The sequence below is a fragment of the Oryctolagus cuniculus genome, chromosome 5 (assembly GCF_964237555.1).
Source record: "Oryctolagus cuniculus chromosome 5, mOryCun1.1, whole genome shotgun sequence".
NCBI lineage: Eukaryota > Metazoa > Chordata > Mammalia > Lagomorpha > Leporidae > Oryctolagus > Oryctolagus cuniculus.
Genome location: NC_091436.1, coordinates 61,666,769 through 61,687,850, shown reverse-complemented (window position 1 = coordinate 61,687,850; position 21,082 = coordinate 61,666,769). Strand labels below are relative to the sequence as shown.

At 42.2% G+C, this 21,082-nt stretch overlaps 1 protein-coding gene across 3 annotated transcripts in view; it reads left to right on the top strand.

Annotated features, from left to right (window-relative positions):
- The window catches only part of FIG4 (FIG4 phosphoinositide 5-phosphatase), a 125,899-nt gene that overhangs the window by 71,311 nt on the left and 33,506 nt on the right, over positions 1-21,082 (top strand). For 2 of the 3 annotated variants that reach the window (XM_002714901.5, XM_070073704.1), the window contains 7 exons: positions 2,053-2,191; positions 5,706-5,764; positions 7,317-7,464; positions 9,926-10,009; positions 12,060-12,255; positions 13,166-13,248; positions 19,078-19,164. In XM_002714901.5, the coding sequence (XP_002714947.2) occupies positions 2,053-2,191; positions 5,706-5,764; positions 7,317-7,464; positions 9,926-10,009; positions 12,060-12,255; positions 13,166-13,248; positions 19,078-19,164 (796 nt within the window). Of the gene's footprint in view, positions 1-2,052; positions 2,192-5,705; positions 5,765-7,316; positions 7,465-9,925; positions 10,010-12,059; positions 12,256-13,165; positions 13,249-14,932; positions 15,185-19,077; positions 19,165-21,082 lie in introns of those variants that run through there. The other variant, XM_051854439.2, reaches the window with a different exon arrangement.

The window sequence follows — 21,082 nt, the reverse complement described above, 5'->3', positions numbered from 1 at the left end:
CCCCATGTTTGTATGAGCTTTAAAGACTGAAAGAAAGTCTTTGAAAACGTGGCTGAAAAATGGAAGGCTTCTCTGGTTAATGTGGAATTATTTCGAGGTTCTACATGGAGTAGACTACTAAGTGCCATTAAAACTATTTAAGAAGGAAAAAGGATATAATTATGGTAAGAGCTGCGTGTTTACTTTTGTATTGTGTAAAGAGGGAGAAAACTGGGGCAGTAATGTCTGCATTATTTCATACTTGATGTTTTATCTCAACAACGGGGAAAAAAAAGCCCCAAACATGCTCAACACGCAGACTTATCCCTTTTGTCTATTACCTTGAGCCTGAAAGGTGAGTGCTGTTTTAATGGAATAATTCCTGGCAAAAATACTAACACCTGGGATACACGCTTGATGTGTTACATTACATTCATCTGCTTTTGCTGAAATGATCAAATAATGTGATGAGAACAATGTTGCTAATTTCAAGTGTATCTGTATTTATTATAGCTGTTGGAAGAAAATTGATTTTATGATAAGTACTTTCTTGTTCTGAAAGCAGTCATTTCCCCTGTGTTATCTTCTTCGTCCTGTGCTCATTTTCAGAAGGAGATGTTTACATTTTGGATGTCTGCCACAGACTTGAGTCTGCAGGGCTCTCAGACGAGGATGGAGAGAAGGAGACGAGAGGAAAGAATGAAGGGTTTTAGGGAGGAGGACGTGTAAAATGCAGAGGGTGTTTCATGATACCACTTTGGTGCTTATTATCCTTTTTAGCAGAATTTAAGGAGGAAAAGGAAGAAGAAAAATATATAATCAGTTTTATTAGTTCTTAGTACAGTTTGAAAAGGTAATTTTGGAGTGGCTGAACAGTTAGAATAAGGCTGTTACTCTCGTGCCCTCTCATTGTTAACCACACAGGCTCACAGATGTCAAAGAACCAATGTCTTTTCAAGGAGAAAAAGTAGAAAATATGCACCTGGCTTGTTTAAGATTGTACAACTCAATAATGATAGGAATTGGGACGTTTTATTTGTTTTGAAAGCTTTTATTTAATAAATATAAATTTCATAGGTATAGCTTTTGGAATATAGTGGTTCTTCCCCCATACCCACCCTCCCACCCCCAAAACTGTCCCACCTCCTACTCCCTCTCCCATCCCATTCTTCATTAAGATTCATTTTAAATTATCTCTATATACAGAAGATTAACTCTATTCTAAGTAAAGATTTCAGTGGGCTGTTCTATTTGTTTCTGATGTCTCTGCTTCTCTTTGCAACAAAGTGAAGATGCTTGTACTTCAGGTGACAAATAATGATGATATGTTTCATTTTAAAAATAAAATCATGGGAGCTGGCACTGTGGCATACCAGATAAAGCCACTGCCTGCGGTACCGGCATCCTATATGGGTGCTGGTTCGAGTCCCGGCTGCTCCACTTCTGATCCAGCTCTCTGCTATGGCCTGGGAAATCAATGGAAGATGGCCCAAGCCCCTTGGCTCCTGCACCTACATGGGAGACCCGGAAGAAGCTCCTGACTCCTGGCTTCGGATGGGCACAGCTCCAGTTATTGCTGCCAACTGGGGAGTGAACCAGCAGATGGAAGACACACTCTCTCTCTCTCTCTCTGCCTCTCCTTCTCTCTCTGTGTAACTCTGACTTTCAAGTAAAATAAATATTTTTAAAAAATTTTTAAAAATGAAAATAAAAATAAAATCATGATCTGAAGTTATTGTAGAATTTCTTAAAGATTTTTAGAGGTCTTTGAAAATTCAAGCAATTTATGTTTGCTATCCTCTATTATGAGAAGTCCGAAACAAAAAGGAAACATCTTGAAGCAAGATTTTGATTCTGCTCGAAATCTTGTTTTTTTTTTTTAATTCTATATATGTATATAAAGTTAATATCTATAATATATATAAAACTTGAAGTATAAATACTACTTTTATTTCCAGAGATATGTCCCATGAATTCACAGTTGTATCACTATCCTCCTGAGAAAGCGTTCCTCTGAGTTGTATATGTCAGTACTGTAATGGATTTTCTAAAAGCTGTGTTTTTTCTTTTTAGATGCTGATAGACAAGATTCCATTAATCTTTTCCTGGGAGTTTTCCATCCTACTGAAGGGAAACCTCATCTCTGGGAACTCCCAACAGATTTTTATTTGCATCACAAAAATACCATGAGACTTTTACCCACAAGAAGAAGGTATTTTTCTTCCTAGTCTATTGTGTGAACTCAGAGTTGATATGATTTCAAATATGAGATGATTCTCTTTGAGAATTAATCATACAGGCTGAAGTAGACTATCTTACTGCACGTTTGCCATGTGTTTAGTGATGTGGAAGTCCTGATAATAGGTTGGGGAAATTGTGGTTAGCAATTGCTGTTTTGTATTTTTCCTAAGTCTCAGAACTTCATCCTTGGAAATGCGTTGTAGCTCCACTAAAGCAAACCAATAGGGTTTTTTGAGAACTTCCTGAAAGTGTGAAACTCTATAGGACTCTAATGGTCAAGGAGTCTGTCTATAGTTCTCAAGCGCTACATCTAAGCAACATCTTCTTTGTAAGTGCAATGTTCTTTCCTCCAGGAAGCTCAGCCATCTGTCAGTGATACAGTTAAAGACAGCAGACTAGAGCAGTGATCCTCGTGGCAGGTAGCCATTCCCATCACTCTCCCTAGAGTTTATCTGTACCAGGTCCTCTTGAGCCAACTCCTTCCTTCTTGTCATGCTCATTTATGTAGTGTCTGCTTCCAAAACGAGTATTCATATTTTAATCTTTTTGTTAACTAATATTTCTAATTTTGTAGCTTCCTCAGGTTTAATCAGCTGGCCATCTTTCCTAATACAAGTCCTAGATGAAAAATGTGAGCAGAACAGGGGAGATGGAGAACCCTGTGGTAAACCACCAGAAAGCTCCTTCCACCTAACATTGCTTAGTGCTTTTGGTTGAAATCGTTTAAACAACTGTAAGTCTCCCTGCCCTGCCCACAATCCCCTGTCTTGTTCACAAACATGGATTGATTTGCTAATCTTCGTGTATGTTTTGCATGCATACACGATGTCTTCTCTAGTTTCCTCCTCCTAGGCTCAGGTCATCACAGAGTAGAAGTCACACACATTCCTCTTAAATGATTAGCCCACACATCTTTTCCATCCCCTTGATTTGACAGTTGGATGCTCTTTTCAGAAAAGAAAATGAGATTAGTCTAGTGAGGCTGGTTTCAGCAAACATACATGGATTTGTAGAATTCCCCAGTCATCTTGTTCGGTCATTCACAAGCCATCACTATCTAACACTTGATTCTGTTATCATGCTTGGATTGACATCGTGCTCATTCATGTATGGTTTTTGGAATCTGTTACTCTCTCGCTTTTGAGCACCAGGACTGCACTTGTCCATTTCCAGTGTATGTTCCCTTCTTCACTAGGATGAGTGACCTCGGCTGCACCGGGACACTTGCATGCTTTTAGGTTGTACACAGTTTCCTCTTGTGGGTAGGGTGTGTGTGTGTGTGTGTGTGTGTGTGTGTGTGTGTTAGTTTGTCATTTCTGATGAAGATAGAAAAATATTGGAATTTAGTAGCTCTACCTTCTCTCATTATTTCATCTTAGCACTATAGTGCCTGACACACAGTCGGTACTTAATAAATGTTGAATGATTACATGGGTTCTGTGTAAGCAGGAGGTTTATCCTTTCTCTGTTCCTTTCACGCTGTAAAGCAGGGGCGGGGAACATCCAGCCTGCGAGCTGGAAAAGTCCTGCGAAGTCACTTGGTGTGGCCCTGCCAAGGCAACTGCAGGTGGCACTCAAAATTCAGTAACCTCTAAAGCAGGCTGATTTCTAAGTTGATAATTTTGTTTGGCCTGAGAATGATGTTAGAAATATCCAGTGGCCCTTGCCAGAAAAAAGGTTCCCCGCCTCTGCCTTAAAGCCTTGCTATTGAAAAAGCAGCTTGAGGGCCAGCCCCTTTGGCATCACTCATACCTGTCATAAATGCAGAATCTCAGGCCCTACCTAATGAATCGGCTTCTCCTTTCAACAAGGTCTCCAAGTGATTTGTGTGTATACTGAACTTTGAGAAATACTGCTCTGAAGCATAACTTCAGTCAAGCACCCCCACCCCCAGCTCCGTGTTAGGTTCTGTGTTCCTTTTTGTCATCCTTGGTCAGTGTTCTGCTTGCTGTCACTAGGAGAGGCCCTGATGTTGACAGTTTCATTTGGATGTCCCTTCATTTCCTCATAATCAGGAATTATTCAAGATTATAACTTCAACCTTTATTTTTTAGAAACCCTTCATATATATTGTTTTCTTTTTAGCATTTTAAACTCCTGGAGGTATGTTTTATTTAAAAATTTTTGAGACTCTCTTTTCGATTGCTTCCTCTGTTAGCCCTCATGAACCTTGACATTGTACTCTCCCCCGGAACATCCATTTCATCCGAGTTTGATTGAGATGTAGAACCAGCACTCAGAAAGAAGGCAGTTCAGGCTTCCTTCAGATTCTCTGCCTATAGCAGATGAGTCTTTTGGCAGAAATCTAGACAGTTGAGATTCCCTAACTTTACCCTACTGGCCTCTGCGATCAAGTAGTGAATATTCACAGGTAAAGATGAACAGTCTATACTGTTTCCTAAGGGGAATGGCTCGTTAGGGCTATCCAGCCCATTCCTGAGTGATTTTGCTCAACTGTCTAATTGAGTATACACGCAGGTGCATACACATATAGCAGACTAGGAAAAGTAATTTCACTCTCAAGTAACTACATGAGAGGGACTCCAGGTGGTGGGACTTGGGTCAAGGTCCCAGTGTTCATCTAGTAGACACTGTAGGCACAGTCCCCCTCAGATAAGTAAACAGCAGCTCCTCAGGTTGGCTTAGTATAGCCTGAGTGTCCCTTATGCAAAAATGTCTCAGATTTCGTTTGTTTTTTGGATTTTAAAATATTTACATAGACTTTGCAAATTTACACATTCATTGAGAAATCTTAAATGTCCCCAAATCTGGAACTTTCTTTTTGTTTTTATTTGTTTGAGAGGGAGGGAGGGAGGGAAATAGAGAAGGTAGAAGGGGGAAAGGAAAGAGAGCAGGAGGGCGAGCAAGAGCAAGAGAACTCTGATTCAGTCCTCCCAGATGCCTGCAGTCTGGGTCAGGGCCACAGCTGGGAGCCGGAGGCTCTATCTGGGTCTCCCGTCAGAGACCTGATTAGTTGAACCATCATCACTGCGGCCTCCCAGGGTCTGCATTAGCAGGAACCATGGTCAGAAGCTGGATCCTGAAGTTGGACCCAGGCACTCTGATGTCAGATGCAGGTGATCTAAACTGCTAGGCTAAATGACCACTCCTGGAACGTTCTGAGTATCATGATGATCAAAACCTTTTGGATTTTGAAACATTTCAGATTTGAGATTTCTGGATTAGAGAAGCTCAACCTGTGTATCCAATCTTTTTTTTTTAGCTGACAGTAGATAGCCTCAGAGCATCTTGACTGCCAGGCATATGCATGCCATTTTGTAGGCCTGTGACAGAATTGACACCAGAAAGGGGTTGGGGAGGGATTTTACATGCTGAAGACCTGCTGTGTCAAAAATTTTGCAAACATCTTAAAAAATTTCGAAAGTAGGAGACAATATGTTACCATGGTCCAAACAACTCATCTGTTAGTTTGTCGAAAACCAGTGTTTACATTTGATGTCCTTATTTTTGTTTTAATTTTATAGTTATACTTACTGGTGGACACCGGAAGTAATAAAGCATTTACCATTGCCTTATGATGAAGGTAGGTAACTGTTTCTCTTTTGATTTTTACACTAAGGTGTTTTGGAATTATACCTAAATAAACTTGAAGCACAAATCCTTTGCAGATAATATTTTATTAGAAAGAAATAAATGGCTACTCAGTGTATGCTGATATGATATATAGAGGATTGTTACTTAGCTTCACAAAACACAAAGATTATGTTATACTTCTTTTATATAAGTAGACCAAAACCTTATATTGTGTTTTAGTTATTAGGTGTGTCTCTCAGACATTTAGTCGATATATTTTTGAGCATATCAATCATTTTAAACTAGTCCTGATTATATTTCCATCTGTTTTTGAGAGAATGGGGAGAAAGTAAAGATCCATTCACTAGAAGAAGTGAAAACGTTTTCCTAGATCTAAGCAGTGAAGTAAAAAGCGTAGCTGGGTATATGAACGTATATTTTAGACACATTTAAGTTAATTTTTAATAATTTGTTAGAGGCAGAAAAATTTCTGTTTTGGGAATACCCTCAAATGTATAATACAATGGGGTGATGTTTCCAAATGTAAATGATTGCTCAATTTTAGATATAGTTTTGTCTTGGCCCTCTTATGATTCCTCTGAACTCAGAGAAGCCAGTTTTCCATTTGTGAAAGGGTGCCTAGTAAGATCTCCTGCCAACCTGGAACGCACAGCTAGGGACTAGATGTAGTCCTGGTTCACCATCCCAGTTTTGGGTGTTGAAAGCCTTAAAGTAAGGAGATAACAAAGGATTTTTAATTCTTAATAAATTATGAGTTCATCTTGGAAAAGGTTTTGTAACTTGATATACCGGGCAAAATCATAAATATCATATAGCTGAGATGGTTTAGTTGTTCTGGGAGAAAGAAATAGTTTTAAACTGTCTAACAATGGCCATTAACAGGATTTGAAATATAAAGGAAACTTAGTGAAATAGCTATGTGTTTTTTAGATTAAATACAGAGAGTATATATTTAAGAGCAAAAAGGAATTTAAAGGGCCGAGTAATTTGATTTATAAGTTAACTCCCTGCTCCCTCCCAAGCCCCCCTTGCCTCCCTAGAGCTTGTCACACTCAACTTTGCACTGAGATTTATTTAAAAAGGCGGGGGTGGAAGGGGAGGAGAGAGATAGAGAGAGGTCTTCCATCTGCTGGTTCACTCCCCAAATGGCCACAATGACCAGGGCTGAACCAGGCTGAAGCCAGGAGCTTGGAGCTTCTCCCAGATCTCACAAGTGGGTGCAGGGGCCCAAGTACTTGGGCCATCTTCTGCTGCTTTCCCACGTGTATTATCAGGGAGCTGGATTGGAAGTGGAGCAGCCAGGGCTTGAAACAGCACCCACATGGGATGCCTGTACTACAGACGCAGGCATAATGTTCTATACCGCCAAAGCACCAGTCCCTGCACTGTGTATTCTGTGCAGAGTGTGCCCTATTCAGTGCTGTGTCCCCCACCCCCATCCCGAGCTTACCACAGTGTTGTCTGAGCACAGTTGGCACTACATAAATGTTTGCTGGATGTAATCTAAAGACCTTTAGAATAACAGGCAGCATCTCTCTTAGTTATCTGTGCTGCAAACTTAAAGAAGTTGATAGTGAAGAAATTTCACAGATTTGAAGAAGAGATTGATATCCACAATGAGTTCTTCCGGCCATATGAGCTGAGCAGTTTTGATGATACGTTTTGCTTGGCTATGACAAGTTCCGCACGGTATGTTCTGAGTCCTCTGTAAGTATTTGAGAGCTGTCCTTTCCCTGGTTGATATACATGGGTCTTACTTTCCCAGAAGTGCTTTCTGCAAGCCTGCTCCCTGATGGGTATTGAGCCTCTGAATGCCTTTGGTAATGGGGAGCCTGCTATTTCAAGAGGCAGCCCCTTTTCTTGTTAGTCAACTAGAGTTCATTTCTCTCCCATTAGTCCTAGTTTGCCATTTGAAATAAACTCAGTTTTGTCATTGAATCTAGAAATTGGAAGTTAACATAAATTAGAAGAAATAGCATCATCTTTGATACTAAAAAGGCAGGGATATAAGTTTTATATTAACCACTGCCTAACTGTATAATCTTAAGAACACTATGCAGCTTATCTGTTATCTTAGGGTTCATGTGCTCATGTGTCCACACATATATACACAGACCAAGTGCACTTGTCACAAGAAGTGATTAATACATAGTAGCTATTATTCTATTACTATTTTTTAGACACAGAACAAGTCTGGTTCCTCTACTTATCAAAGCCCTCAGGTACTAGAGAGAACAGTATTTATGTTTTTTGTTTTGCTTTGAGAACAAACCTCCTTCATTCTTTCTTCCATAGCTCATGTGATGTGGTTTCCAGATTCTCTCCATCCTGAGGGTCACCTTTGGACATATTCCATTTTTCTGTGCCTCTGTTAGAATTAGGTGGGAACTTTTAGGAAATATAGTGGTACTAGAATAAGAAAATTGGACAAAGCAAATCACTTCTTGATTATTAAACTTTATAAAAAAAAGTTTAAACTTTCATATCTTGTTTTCTTCAGCTGAGGTGTATTTAAAAACATATTCTATGGTTTTGTCTCCTACAAATCACTCTTTTTCTTCCATTTCAGATGGTAAGTAGAAGTGTGAAATTTTTAGTTTCTTAATTTTTCAGTTAGAGTTAAAATTTAGTGGTTTTAACTTTTTCATTTCTAGAATTTTTCAGCTCAGCAAAGCTTAAATGGCATGCATATAGGAGCATATAGCTATATAGTTGCTTTTATCTCTGGTAGTTTTGTTCTATAAAGTTGCTGCGAACACTGAATAAGTGACTACTTAGCCATGGCTCCTAGCGGGAATACAGGATTAGGTTTCCATAGGCCCCTAATCAGAGCATGCTGGGACATAACTTAGTTTTTGGCGTGTTTCTGATTAGACTCCTTATTTAATATATAGTTGATTGGCTAACCCTGCACTGACAGGCTACAACACTAGAATGAAGTTTATCTCACACATGTGTTTTCCTCCATAAGGCGCATCGCAGTTTTCTTGTGTTTAGAAACATCAGACAGCTTAGCACTATGCTTGGAGACCACTGTACACAGCGAGGTCACCAACAGAACACACATAAAACAATGTGAAAAGGATGGCACCACACAGATCATGTAAAAGGTACTTGTTCATTGTATGGAAGCAGAAATCAACAGGCAGAACACCACTTGTGTGACCTCAGCTGGGAACATTGGTGTCGGGTGACTGACATTTTTACTGTGGTGTGCCTGTGCATGTGCGTGTCTGTGAGAGACTGCAAAAGCACCACGAGCGTTGACGTGGGGCTGACACATGTGAGTAAGCACATTCGCAAATGTGGAATCTGCAGGTGATGAGGATCAGCTGGATACGTTCAAAAAGATGGAAAATTAAACCAATTGGGTTTTAAAAGAATGTCAAACTGTTAAAGTAGGTATCTTGAGTCAGATTCAAGTTTACTCTCATTTCCTGTAAAAATTCAGCCACACACTTGGAGTGATCTCGTTGCCACAGGTCACAAGTGCCAGCATAAATCACGAAGCACTTGTCTTTTTGGCACCTGTTAGAGAACTGGGTCTGGCCTCAGCAGTTAACAGGAAGGTAGCTCTTGTGTCATGAGAAAGAAATCCCACTTATCTCAGTAAGTGGAAAATTACAGTAGTTTCTATTTGGTGTTCCAGCAGTGTTTAAATGAGTTAACTTCAGTCCACTGAGGTAGATACTGATATTTCATTTCATACCACTGTATTTTGATCATTAATATCTACCTCCTCGGAGGTAGCTTAAAAATCTTGCCTGTAAAACTAAACCGTTTAATGTTTGCCATTGGTTGTGATGAGTTTACTTTCACCTGAGAATTAATTGTGACATATAACCAGATGGTATATGTTTTCACCATAGTTCAGATATCAGCACTGTTCTAGTAAACAGAATCTTAATTTCAAAATGATTGGGCCTTATAGAGATTCACATTGACAATGACACTGATGCTGCCCAGTGCCGTTACTTCATGGAGTTCCTTGGTCCTGATCACCGGAAGCTCCCCTGAACATCTGGTGCAGAATATATGTAGCTAAGAAGGAATATTTATAAGAGTGTGAACCAAGAGGGAAGCCAGTTTCGTCTGATAGACAGTGATTCATGTAAGATTTTTGATTTGTTTCATCTATTTTATTTTTTAGTGACTTTATGCCAAAGACCATTGGCATTGATCCAAGTCCATTTACTGTGCGGAAACCGGATGAAACTGGAAAATCAGTATTGGGGTGAGATTTGCATATAGAATGAAATTTTAAAGATTCATGTAAAATAATAGCATGTAAAATACAATTTCCACTAAAACTGGTAACTTCAAGTCACCTCGTTTGGGGCACAATTCATTTATTACATCCTTACAAGTAGTTTATAGCAACTGGGATCCCTAAAGTATTCAACACTGAAAATGGGATTTGGGGGAGTTTCAGTAAGGCAGAGCCTCCTGTAATTTTAAGTTGGAAATATAACAGATGGCATAAGGGCAGGTAACAGAAATTAAGTGTTATGTCCTGTAAATAATTCAGCATTCTCTCTTTCCAAACATAAAATACTTAAGTTCAAATTTATATTCATTGTATTTTTGTTGGCATCCTGAGGAACATAAAAGCAGATTTACTCTGACAGAGAACTGAATAGATTTTCGGCGTATCACTGTAACATTATTTTGGGGAGGACTGTTATTTTATTATATCCAGTATGAGGAAGAAACATACCCCACCCTCATCTTTGTGCTTAGAGGCTGGTGTGAAATGTGCTGTGCTCTGGTGTTAGATTCTTGTTCACCTCCCCTGACCTGCCTTGTCCTGATGATAGGATTTCTTCTATACTCTGACCAGGAACCCTGGCCAGACTGTAGATTTGGAGTCCTAATTGTATTTGGGAATGTATATGGGATCTTAATCGGATTCTCTCTGCATATGATTTATACAATGTGATAGTTATTCATCCTTTCCAGATATACCATGTCTGGGGCTTAAATATGTAGCCTTTAAATAGCTTTATGTTAAGCCCTCAGCAGAGGCTAAGAGGAATTTCAAAGAAAGTCCTCAGGAGTTTAGAATACAGGGAGTTCCCATGACAAATAAGTGAATGATCAGCTGTGTTACACAGCGTGTAGCACAGAAACTCCATCAACTTTAGTTTTGAATTGAAGACAGTCAAAGACTAATTTCTGCAACACCTAACTCATGGATAAGTAATATCACCTTTCCCCTTCATAGAGCAATATTATGGCACTTTACTCAGTGTTGTGGTGCAGTAGGTTAGGCCACTGCTTGCAACACTGGCATCTCAAATTAGAGCCCTGATTTGAGTCTCAACATTTCTGCTTCCAGTTTAGTTTCCTGCTAAGGTGCCTGGGAAAGCAGCAGATGGTGGCCCAAGCACTTGGGCCCTGCTGCCCCTGGGGGACACTAGGATAGAGTTCCTGGCTCCTGCTTCAGCCTACTGAGACCTGCCTGTTGCAGCCAACTGGGGGATAAACCAGTAGATGGAAGACCTCTCTTGTCTCTCTCTCTCTCTTGCTCTTTCTCTCTCTCCTCCCCTCATCCTTTGCCTTTCAAATAAATAAGCAGATAAGTAAATCTTTTTAAAAGCATTAAATAAAAAATTAAAAGTAAAATATTAAACATTTTTCATAAACGCCAAAAATATTACTCTAAAATATTTTCTGAATTAAGAATAATTATTATTATTCCCAAATTTGGCACTAAAATAAAAGGAAGTACTTTTGGAAGAGCACTGTTTGTTTTTTTTTTTTTTTCTGTGTTTTTATCTCATCTGGTCTCCGCTGTTGGAGGGTGTGTTTAGCAGATGTGTGTGTTTACTAATAACACAACAGATTTCAAATTTTGTGTTCATCAAGTTGTTCATTATTATGATATGCTCATTGATACCTGGATTTGACTCTTGGCCTTTTCTTTAAATTTTTGCAAGTTATAGGCAATTTTGCTAATTATCTCAAACATAGTCTTCCATTATGACACCATATGTTTTGAAAATGCTGATTTTAGTTCCAAAGATAGGCTTGGTAGCCAAGTTGATGAGAAGATTTTTTGGCAGTCTGAAAGTACATTTTAAAAAATGTATAACAAGGCTTAAATTCAGATGAAGTCAGTACTACACGGGAAATCTCAAAAGATCTCTCTTTTTGCACAACTTGAACCCAGAAACCAGTTTCTCGTAGTCGTTTTCTTATGCTTGGGCTTCGGGGTAGAAAGACGGACGAGTGTTGAGGGTTCAGTCTAACGATGCTTCTCAGCCACAGTCATCTCTTTAAAGAAACAAAACAAACCGAGAAGAAACCGTGCTGCAGCGGAAAACAGCGGCCAGCGCGCCGCCGCCCCCCAGCGAGGAGGCCCTGTCCAGCAGCTCGGAGGACGACTCCGGGACCGACCGGGAGGAGGAGGGCTCCGTGTCTCAGCGCTGCACGCCCGTGAAGATGACCGACACGGGGGACAGCGCCAAAGCCACTGAGGTGCGCGGGGGCGGGCTCTGGGGAAATGCCCCGTTGTCTCGCTCCTGCCGTCTTCACGTGTGGTGTTTGGGGCGCCTTCTGCATAGACGTCGGAATGGTGGTTTTGGTCCCTGTATAATAGTGAATTCCTTCTCATTTTAGAAATCTTAAGGGAATCCTGCCTCTCTTTGAGCAGCCCTGCCCTTGAGGTCCGTGTATTCCTCCTGCAGCTTTCGTTGGGCTGCACGGTTTGGACCTTGCCCTCACAATCTTCCCCCAGTGGGAAGCTCATCCCTTCAATTCAGTATTACTAACGTATTAGGGGAAGGAACTAAAGGACCAAATCTAGCTTTGGGGATGTTGAGTAAGCAGCCAAAAAGTCATTTAGAGATAGATAAGTCAAACGAAACTGATAATTTAAGGAATAAATACATTATGACAATACATTATGACAAACTATGGCCCATCAGCTAAATCCAGCCTGCAGCCTGTCTCTGTAAATAAAGTTTTACTGGAGCCCAGCCACGTTTACATGTCATATATGGCCTCTCTAGTACTCTAGCCACAGAACTGAGCTGCAACAGAGATGGGATAACTCAGAGAGCTGAAAGTGCTCACTATCTGGCCCTCCTACAGAAAACGTTTGCCAACCCTGCCTCATACCAAAGCAACTGGTAGTTACTTAACAAGGTTTTACCTTAAAATAAGCTATTTTTAGTGGAAGTGGAAATCCAATTTTTAAAAAGATCTCTAACTGAGGGATATAATAAACAGGTTGAAGAAACACTGTGGTTACTTTTATGGAAAAATTCACAGGTTTATTTGCTTCATCTTTGGAAATTATTAATAAGCTAGATATCTAAATATTGCTTCTTAAGCAATATTTTTTCAAACTTTTATTTTTCAAACCTTTTATTTTTTCAAACTCCAGAATGTGGTCCAGCCCATGAAAGAGGTCTATGGGATTAATCTCTCCGATGGCCTTTCAGAAGAAGATTTGTCCATTTATTCAAGGTAAGATACTTTCATATGGAGATTAAGAGAAAAATAAAATTATAATAATTTATATCTAATATAACTTAAATCAAAGTAGCAACACAGAAAGAAGTGAATTCTACTTGGAACATGATAGAAGTGAAATTCTGAAACACTAATTTATATTTGGAGTTAAAAGACTGAGTGCTTAAGAATTCACTCTCAATCAAAACTTATGAAGCATGAATGCATTTTCACTTCTCATACAAGACTACTTTAAAAAGATCATGGAAAAAGGGATTAAAGGATAAATTTATTTTAATGCAAAGAGTTTTGACATACATGCATATGAGGGGATCTTCAAATGTTCATATTCTAAACAAACTATGCATGGATTTCAAAATTTTCACTAAAATAAGCTTATTTCTTTTTTCAAAATAAATATTTATTTATTTGAAAGAGTTACACAGAGAGAGGGAAAGAGAGAGAGAGAGCTTCTATGTACTAGTTCACTCCCCAGTTGGCCACAATGGCCAATCTGAGCCAGGCAGAAGCCAGGTCTCCCATGTGGGTAGCAGGGTTCCAGACACTTGGGCCATCTTCTGGCATCTTCCCAGGCCATTAACAGAGAGCTGGGTCAGACGTAGGGCAGCAAGCATTCAAACCAGCGCCCATATGGGATGTAGGTGTCCCAGGCAGTAGTGTTACTCACTGTGCCACAGTGCCATCCCCAAGTTTATTTTTTTTAAGATTTATTTATTTATTTAAAATTCACAGAGAGAGGGAGAGACAGATACAGAGAGATCTTCCATATGATAGTTCACTCTCCAGATGGTTGCAATGGCTAGCACTGGACCAGGCTGAAGCCAGGAGCCAGAAGCTTCATCCAGGTCTCCTATGAGGGTAGCAGGGACCCAAGCACTTGGACCATCTTCCGCTGCTTTTCCCAGGCCATTAGCATGGAGCCGGATGGAAAGTGGAACCTCTGAGACATGAACCAGTGCTGATATAGGATGCTACCATGGCAAGTGGAGGCTTTATCCACTACACCACAATTCCAGCCACCACCAACCCCTACCCAGGCTTATCTTTCAATTACATTCTCCACAAACTTTTCTGAGTACCCTCAAGTATAGCTGCAAACCAAAGTACAACTACAGTCCTGTTTTCTCCCATCCTCAAGATCAAGGTAACTTCTTACAGAGTGACTATGGAGCATTGATGGTTGAAGACCTTGCATTAGCTTTAGCTCTGGAATGCTGGTGGGGTTGGTGGCATAGGAGGAAAAGGAAAACATTGGTGCAAGTGTACCACTTCCCCAAATCATGTGCATAATTGTGTGTGTATGTGTATCCTTTTGAGGATAAGATTCAGAATTGTCATTCTCAAAATAATTCTTTACCTGTGCTCAAGTCCCAGCTCAACTTCTGATCTAGTTTCCTGCAAAGGCACAAATTCTGTTAGGTAGCAGGTGATGCCTCAAGTAGTTGGGTCATAATAGGAGACCGAGATTGAGTTCCTAACTCTTGGCTTTGCCCTGGCTGTTGTGAACAACTGGGAAGTGAACCAGCAGATAGAAGATCTCTCTGTCTCTCTGCCTTTCAAATAAAAATAAATAAACTGGGGCTAGCACTGTGGCATAGTGAGTTAAAGTCCTAGCCTGCAGTGCTGGCATCCCATATGGGCACCAGTTTGAGTCCCAGCTGCTCCATTTCTGATCCAGCTCTCTGCTGTGGCCTGGGAAAGCAGTGGAAGATGGCCCAAGCCCTTGGGCCCCTGCACCCGTGTGGGAGACCCGGAAGAAGCTCCTGGCTCCTGGCTTTGGATCAGCTCAGCTCTGGCTGTTGAGATCATCTGGGGAGTGAACCAGCGGATGGAAGACCTCCCTCGCCCTCTCTTTCTGGCTCTACCTCTCTCTGTAACTCTATTTCAAATAAATAAGTCTTACATAAATAAATACAATTAAAATTTTAAAAAAAAGAATTCTTCACCCAGAAATTCTCGAGAGCCCAGTGAGCCCACTGTAAGCACTTCCTCAGCTCTAACGCACGCATTCAGAAGACCTGACTGTTGCATGTGAACACAGTCCCACTTCGTCCATGTAATTTCAGCTTGAATAAAAGTTCTGCAGAAAAATAAGCACTAATCTTCAGTTAGTTTTTAAGGATAATCCATTGAACTGGGTCATATCAACTTTTTATTTCAAACTAATAATATCTACTCTGAATATATGAAATATAAAACGCACAGCATTTCTGGACTGTAAAAGCAGCCCTCGTAACTTACAGTCCTAGAATCACGTATCGCCATCTAACCAGAAGCCGTTGTAGTCATTCAGAACTCAGCTACACTTCCTCACCGTTGGATGCATAAACACAGCAACTTATCTACTGCAGCTGTTAAAACTGTAACTACACTCTTTAGTAGGTGATGTGGGTCTTTATCACCAACATGGTATGGAAGAATGAATGCTCTGGGTTTTGTGGCTGGCCATTAGGACTTCTGCTTATTGAAGAGAGCTGAGTCTATATATTCAGATGAAATGTTGGCTCTGGCTGATTAAGCAAAAAGAAGGTGTCCCTTGCATGAAGGATTACTTTGACCTGGAGCCTTATAAACTCAGGGCCACTCAAACCTCTCCCTTCTCAGGGGTGAGATCCAGCCTTGTTCACCCACAGCATCCCCGGGATGCTAAGAAAGGAGCAAAGGCAGGTCTGTAGGCAAGAGATTGTTACAGGGGAGGGAGGAGTCCATGTCCTGGAGTAGGAGTTTGTGTTGATGTGTTGAAAGGCTGTCTGCTACAGCAGATTGAAAATGCACTGTTATCCCCCTTTGTGGGCTCAGTGTGCAGAAAGATAGAGCCCTTCAGTGACTTGCCCAGGAGGTAGCCTGTGCTCTTAGGTATCTTGTGATTTTTTTCACTCCTCTTCATTCTCTTATCAGGAGTGGGAATTAATTTTTTTTTTTTTTTTACCAAGGGCCATTTGGATATTTATCACATCATTTGCAGGCCATGTAAAATTATCAACTAAAAACTCAGCTTGCTGTAGATGTATTGAATTTTGAGTTCCACCTGCAGTCACCTCACAGGGCCAGACCGAATGATTTCGCAGGCCTTTTGTGGCCTGCAGGCCGGATGTTCCCCACCCCTTGCTCTTGATCACGTCAGCTGCCTCTGCTTATGATACACAGTCCGGGGAAAGGGGGAGGAATAGAGAGACTTGGCCATTCTTTCCTTCTCCGTGAGTAGCCCTTTGCTGTGGGCACACTGCCCCAGGAAAGCGGGCTTCCCCCTCCCCTGCTTTCCTGCCCAGCATCTCCTTTCTCCATCTACCATGGGTATTGCTATAGGGAAAGGAAGCCCCCTCCATCAGCATGTGTCGGTGGGTGTGCCAGGGACTAACTGGTACCTACTCTGTCCTAGCTGGGCACTGGGGCTCCTTAGCACCTCCTCTGATTCAGAGTGCAGGATGAGAGCCCATTGGCAGGTGCCCCTACCACCCCCATCCCGCACCACCTGGCTGGTACCCAGCCAAGTTCACGCACATGAGAGAGTACAGCTCCTAGCAGGGCCACCCAAGAGCGCTGTGGGAAGGGAAGTGATGCAGGTGGAGCTGATTCTGCTGCCCGTTCTCCTCCACTGGGCCGTGGCCACCTCCAGACTCCTGAGGAACTCTGGGGACTGCTTTGCAGTTTTGTTCTAATTCCCGAGCCCTTTTCTGTCTTCCTTTCCACTCATCCTTTGTAGCATCTTTGACTTAACTATCTTGACGGGACCCGGAAGCCTCTGTTTGCTCTCTCTAAGTCTCATTCACCTGCCACATCATTGTTTTGTTTTGTTTTAAATAAACTTTATTTGAGATCCTACTTTATTTGGGAAGTTTAAACTGCTGTACAAAAATTGGTATTATGTGACATTCTTTCAAAAAATGATAAAATTATCCATAGTTATTGCAAGGTGGGGCTCAGGGAGACAGAGCCACCTGACTTATTCCAGGCTCCCTCCCAAGACTTATTCTAGGCACTTGCCTCCACTTGTGAAAGAATTCAAGGAGGTAGAGATAAAGGGGAGTAGGAAAGATTTCCTTAAAGGGATAGTACACACTCAGATGCTAGCACAGGCAATCTTGGGGGAAATCAGTGCTGTAATTTATTCCAGGTCATCCGTTTTATAGGGTGGTGCCCAGGGCAGGGCCTAATTGAATATTCAAAGGAGGTGGAGTTTGGAATGGGGCTTCAGCCTGCTTGGCGATCTCTAGGAGGGCCTTGGCGTCTGTGCTTGAGAAGTGAGTCTCAGGTGCATCCTGGGGAATGGGTGCCAAGCACTGCAGCCATGTTGATTTCACATGGAAAGGGTGGAAGTTTGGGGGTTGACTACATGTGTGTGTCTTGGATTCTGGCAGTGTCTAGCTCCTGCCTACCTCATAGTCATCAGAAGAAAATATGTTAAACGGTTGACAAATGGAAAGGAAATCAGCTCTTTACTTGTGCCCAGCTCCCTACATGGGCACATTAGGACAAAACTACAGAACTGCATCCCTGAAGGGAAGGTGGGTCAGGCAAGTGTGCACTTCAGGAATACCTGCTAGGTATCCTCTTAGCCGCTGAGCTGCCCTGGTGCCATTCCCTTCGGCTCTTAGTGTAAAGCCAGGATTAGTGCTGGGAAGTCTGCTCTGTGGACGTGGAGGGTGGCAGTGGTCTCCTCTGCCTTGGCTGCAGTGCTGCCCTGAGGAGCGGCTGCAGTCTACTTGGAGGGGGATTCTTATATCCTCGCTCCCTGTCTGTAATTCTCAGCAGCGTCGCTGCTTTGGGAGGTGGGCCCCTAGCCTCATCCTGCTCATTCTGTGCCATTCCTTTGACTGTAAGCACCTCCCTGCATTCCATGCATCCGTAGTGTGTCTACCTAAGGCCTGTGAGACCCTGCAGTGTCATCTCCAGGAACACTGCTGTTCGAGTCTTGCGTAGTGTTAAATTAATGGAAATGCAATAAGTACACATTTGATCTCATTCTTAAATCCATGGTGATGACCTACTTCTATAGCAGAATCCCTTTATTTCTTTATTTGAAAGTCAGAGGTACAGAGAGAGAGAGATCTTTCATCTTTGGGTTCACTCTCCAAATGGCTACAATGGCTGGAGGTGGTCAGTTGGAAGCCAGGAGTCATGAGCTTCATCCGGCTCTCCCACATGGGTGCAGGGGTCTAATCACTTGGGCCATCCTCTGCTGCTTTCCCAGGCACGTTAGCAGGGAGCTGGATCAGAAACACAGCAGCCGGGATTTGAACTGTTGCCCATATGAGATGCCAGCACTGCAGATGGTAGCTTAACCTGCTACACCACAGTGCTGCCCCTCCCCCCTTTTTTTATTTTTAAAAAAGATTGATTGATTTGAAAGGCAGAGTTACAGAGAGGCAGAGAGAGACAGAGAGGTTTTCCATCTGCTGGTTCACTTCCCGAATGGCCACAACAGACAGAGGTGGGCCAGTCCAAAGCCAGGAGTCAGCAGCTTCATCCAGGTCTCCCACATGGGTGCAGGGGCCCAAAGACTTAGGCCATTCTCTGCTGCTTTCTCAGGTACATTAGCAGGGAGGTATACCAGAAGTAGAGCAGCTGGGAATCTAACTGGCGCCCACACGGTATGCCAGCGTCGCAGGCAGCAGCTTTTACTCACTATGCCACAACGCCGACCCCACCTTACAAACCTGCTCTAAAATCAGACTGAGTGTTGTATTACATGGGGTACTCTTATGTGCTTTTCTGAGCCAAGCGTGCACTGTCATTTAGAAGCTTGCACCATTTTGAGTAATCTACAGAATTAATTGCAAGTACTTCCTGCTTCAGCTTACTTCTGTCCAATGTCCTTCATAGATTTGTTCAGCTGGGGCAGAGTCAACACAAACAAGACAAGAGCAGCCAGCAGCTGTGCTCCAGGTGCTCAGATGGAGTTATAAAATTGTAAGTATGAGATCAAAGGTTTAAATATATCTTTGTGTTAATGCTATTTATAGTGCTTTTTAAAAGACTTTTTAAGAAAAATGTTCAGTATTGCCACCGAATTAGTAGAAGCACTAAAACTTCTCCTCCTGGTACTTTTAATAGAGGAAAACTGGATCTCCATGGGGTTGAAAAAGATTTGCAGCCTTGCCTGTACTTGGCATGCCCTCTTTGGAAGTGGGATTGGAGTTGGGAGAGGCTTCCTTCCATGAACCCCCTCCCCCCCCCCCCCCCCCCCCCCGGCAGAGGTGGGATGATAAGAGAGCACTGACCCTGGAGACTTTCTCAGGTTCAGTGCAGGCCCCTTGAGGGCGTAGACAGGTTTGTCTGCTAGATGCATAGCCAATCAGTTCCCATAACTTGTTACAAGTTAAATAGGTGTTTGGTAAGTGCTAAAATAAACAGAACTATTCAGATCATACCACTTCCTGCCAGCTCCTGGACTTTTACTTTGAAGGAGTAACTTGAGTGCTGTGGCACAATCTCCCCCTCAGCAAAAGGGGGTCACAATAGCACCTCCTTAGGAGGGTGATGAAGCTTAAACAGCACCCACACAGGGCTTGCACAGCACGTGGAATAAACACCTTCATGTTCCTCATTAGTCGCTGCTGGTTGGAACCACACAAAGCCAAGGGTTGGGACCAGGAGAGGCTCCTGGGTGTCGCGTACTCGGTTGAGTTTCTTCTATAAAGTTAGTCGTTGTGGAGATCCGTGAGGTGGTGTGTGTCTCACGTGCAGTTCACACTTACTAAATGTTCTCTCAGGCCAGCTCTGTCAGGGTGGTCAATGAATTGTGTATGTGATGGGTACTGGCTTCCTTACTGCTGGCTCTGCTGCACCTGCAAGCTTCTGATTGACTGTTCAGAGGCTGTTACAGTAAGCCAGGCAAGCACTGGTGTCCGAGAGTAGTGCTTGCGAGGGTTTTGAGAATGGGATGGATTTGGGAAGTACTTATCAGGTAAAACAGATGGGACATAGGTTCTGAAGGAATAGGCTGTCATCCTCTGGTGTTTCGATTTATGTGACAGGCTTCATTCATTCATTCATGTATTCATTCAGCGGATGGATCTTGATCATGTTTATTAGGGTCATTCAGAGCTGCCCTTTACCTAGGTGAGCGGCACTGCGGGAAGCCGCGGTGACCTTTAAACTTAGAGCAGAGGCGTTCAGGAGGTGCTCAGAAGAGAGGCTGTGCTGGGGATGCGAGTGCTCGGGAGTGACTGTGAAAGCCACAGCTGGAGAATGAGACTGGGGTGAGAGTAGTCCACACTGATTCTGGAGGGAAGCGGGGTCTGATGCTGGCACAGAAGAGAGAAACCAGCAAGAAGACAGGGCTGGCTCATCAGAGGAGCGGAAGGGAAATGAAACAGTGCTTTATCCCAGCCTCAGAAAGGGCTGGCTATCCCTTTCTCTCCCCATCACTGTTTTTAATTGTTTCCTCTTTTACTAATTTAGAGGCCATTTTTCTTTGTTGTACCTATTTAGCATGTGGGAAGTAAGGGCACCCAAATGAACTGAAACATGTGGTCGAAGAAGGAAGCATTTAAGTGATAGTAGAATAAGAAATCCTGTTCACCAAATTGTATTACACAAATTGGTCATTCCATTAAAGTGGTATGATTCTACTTTTGAGATGATCATGAAGTAACTACAGCATACAGGGTAAAATTAAAAGTCTCATGTTTTCTTCAATGACTTTCCACTTTGACCTGTAATCGTCTTACAGTTATTATTTTCACATTCATTTTAAATTTTTTTTTTTTTAATTTGCTTGAAAGGTTACAGAGAGAGAGGGAGAAGGAGAGACAGAGAGAGAGGTCTTCTGTTGGTTCACTCCTCAAATGGCCACAACGGCAGGGGCTGGGTCAGGCCAAAGCCA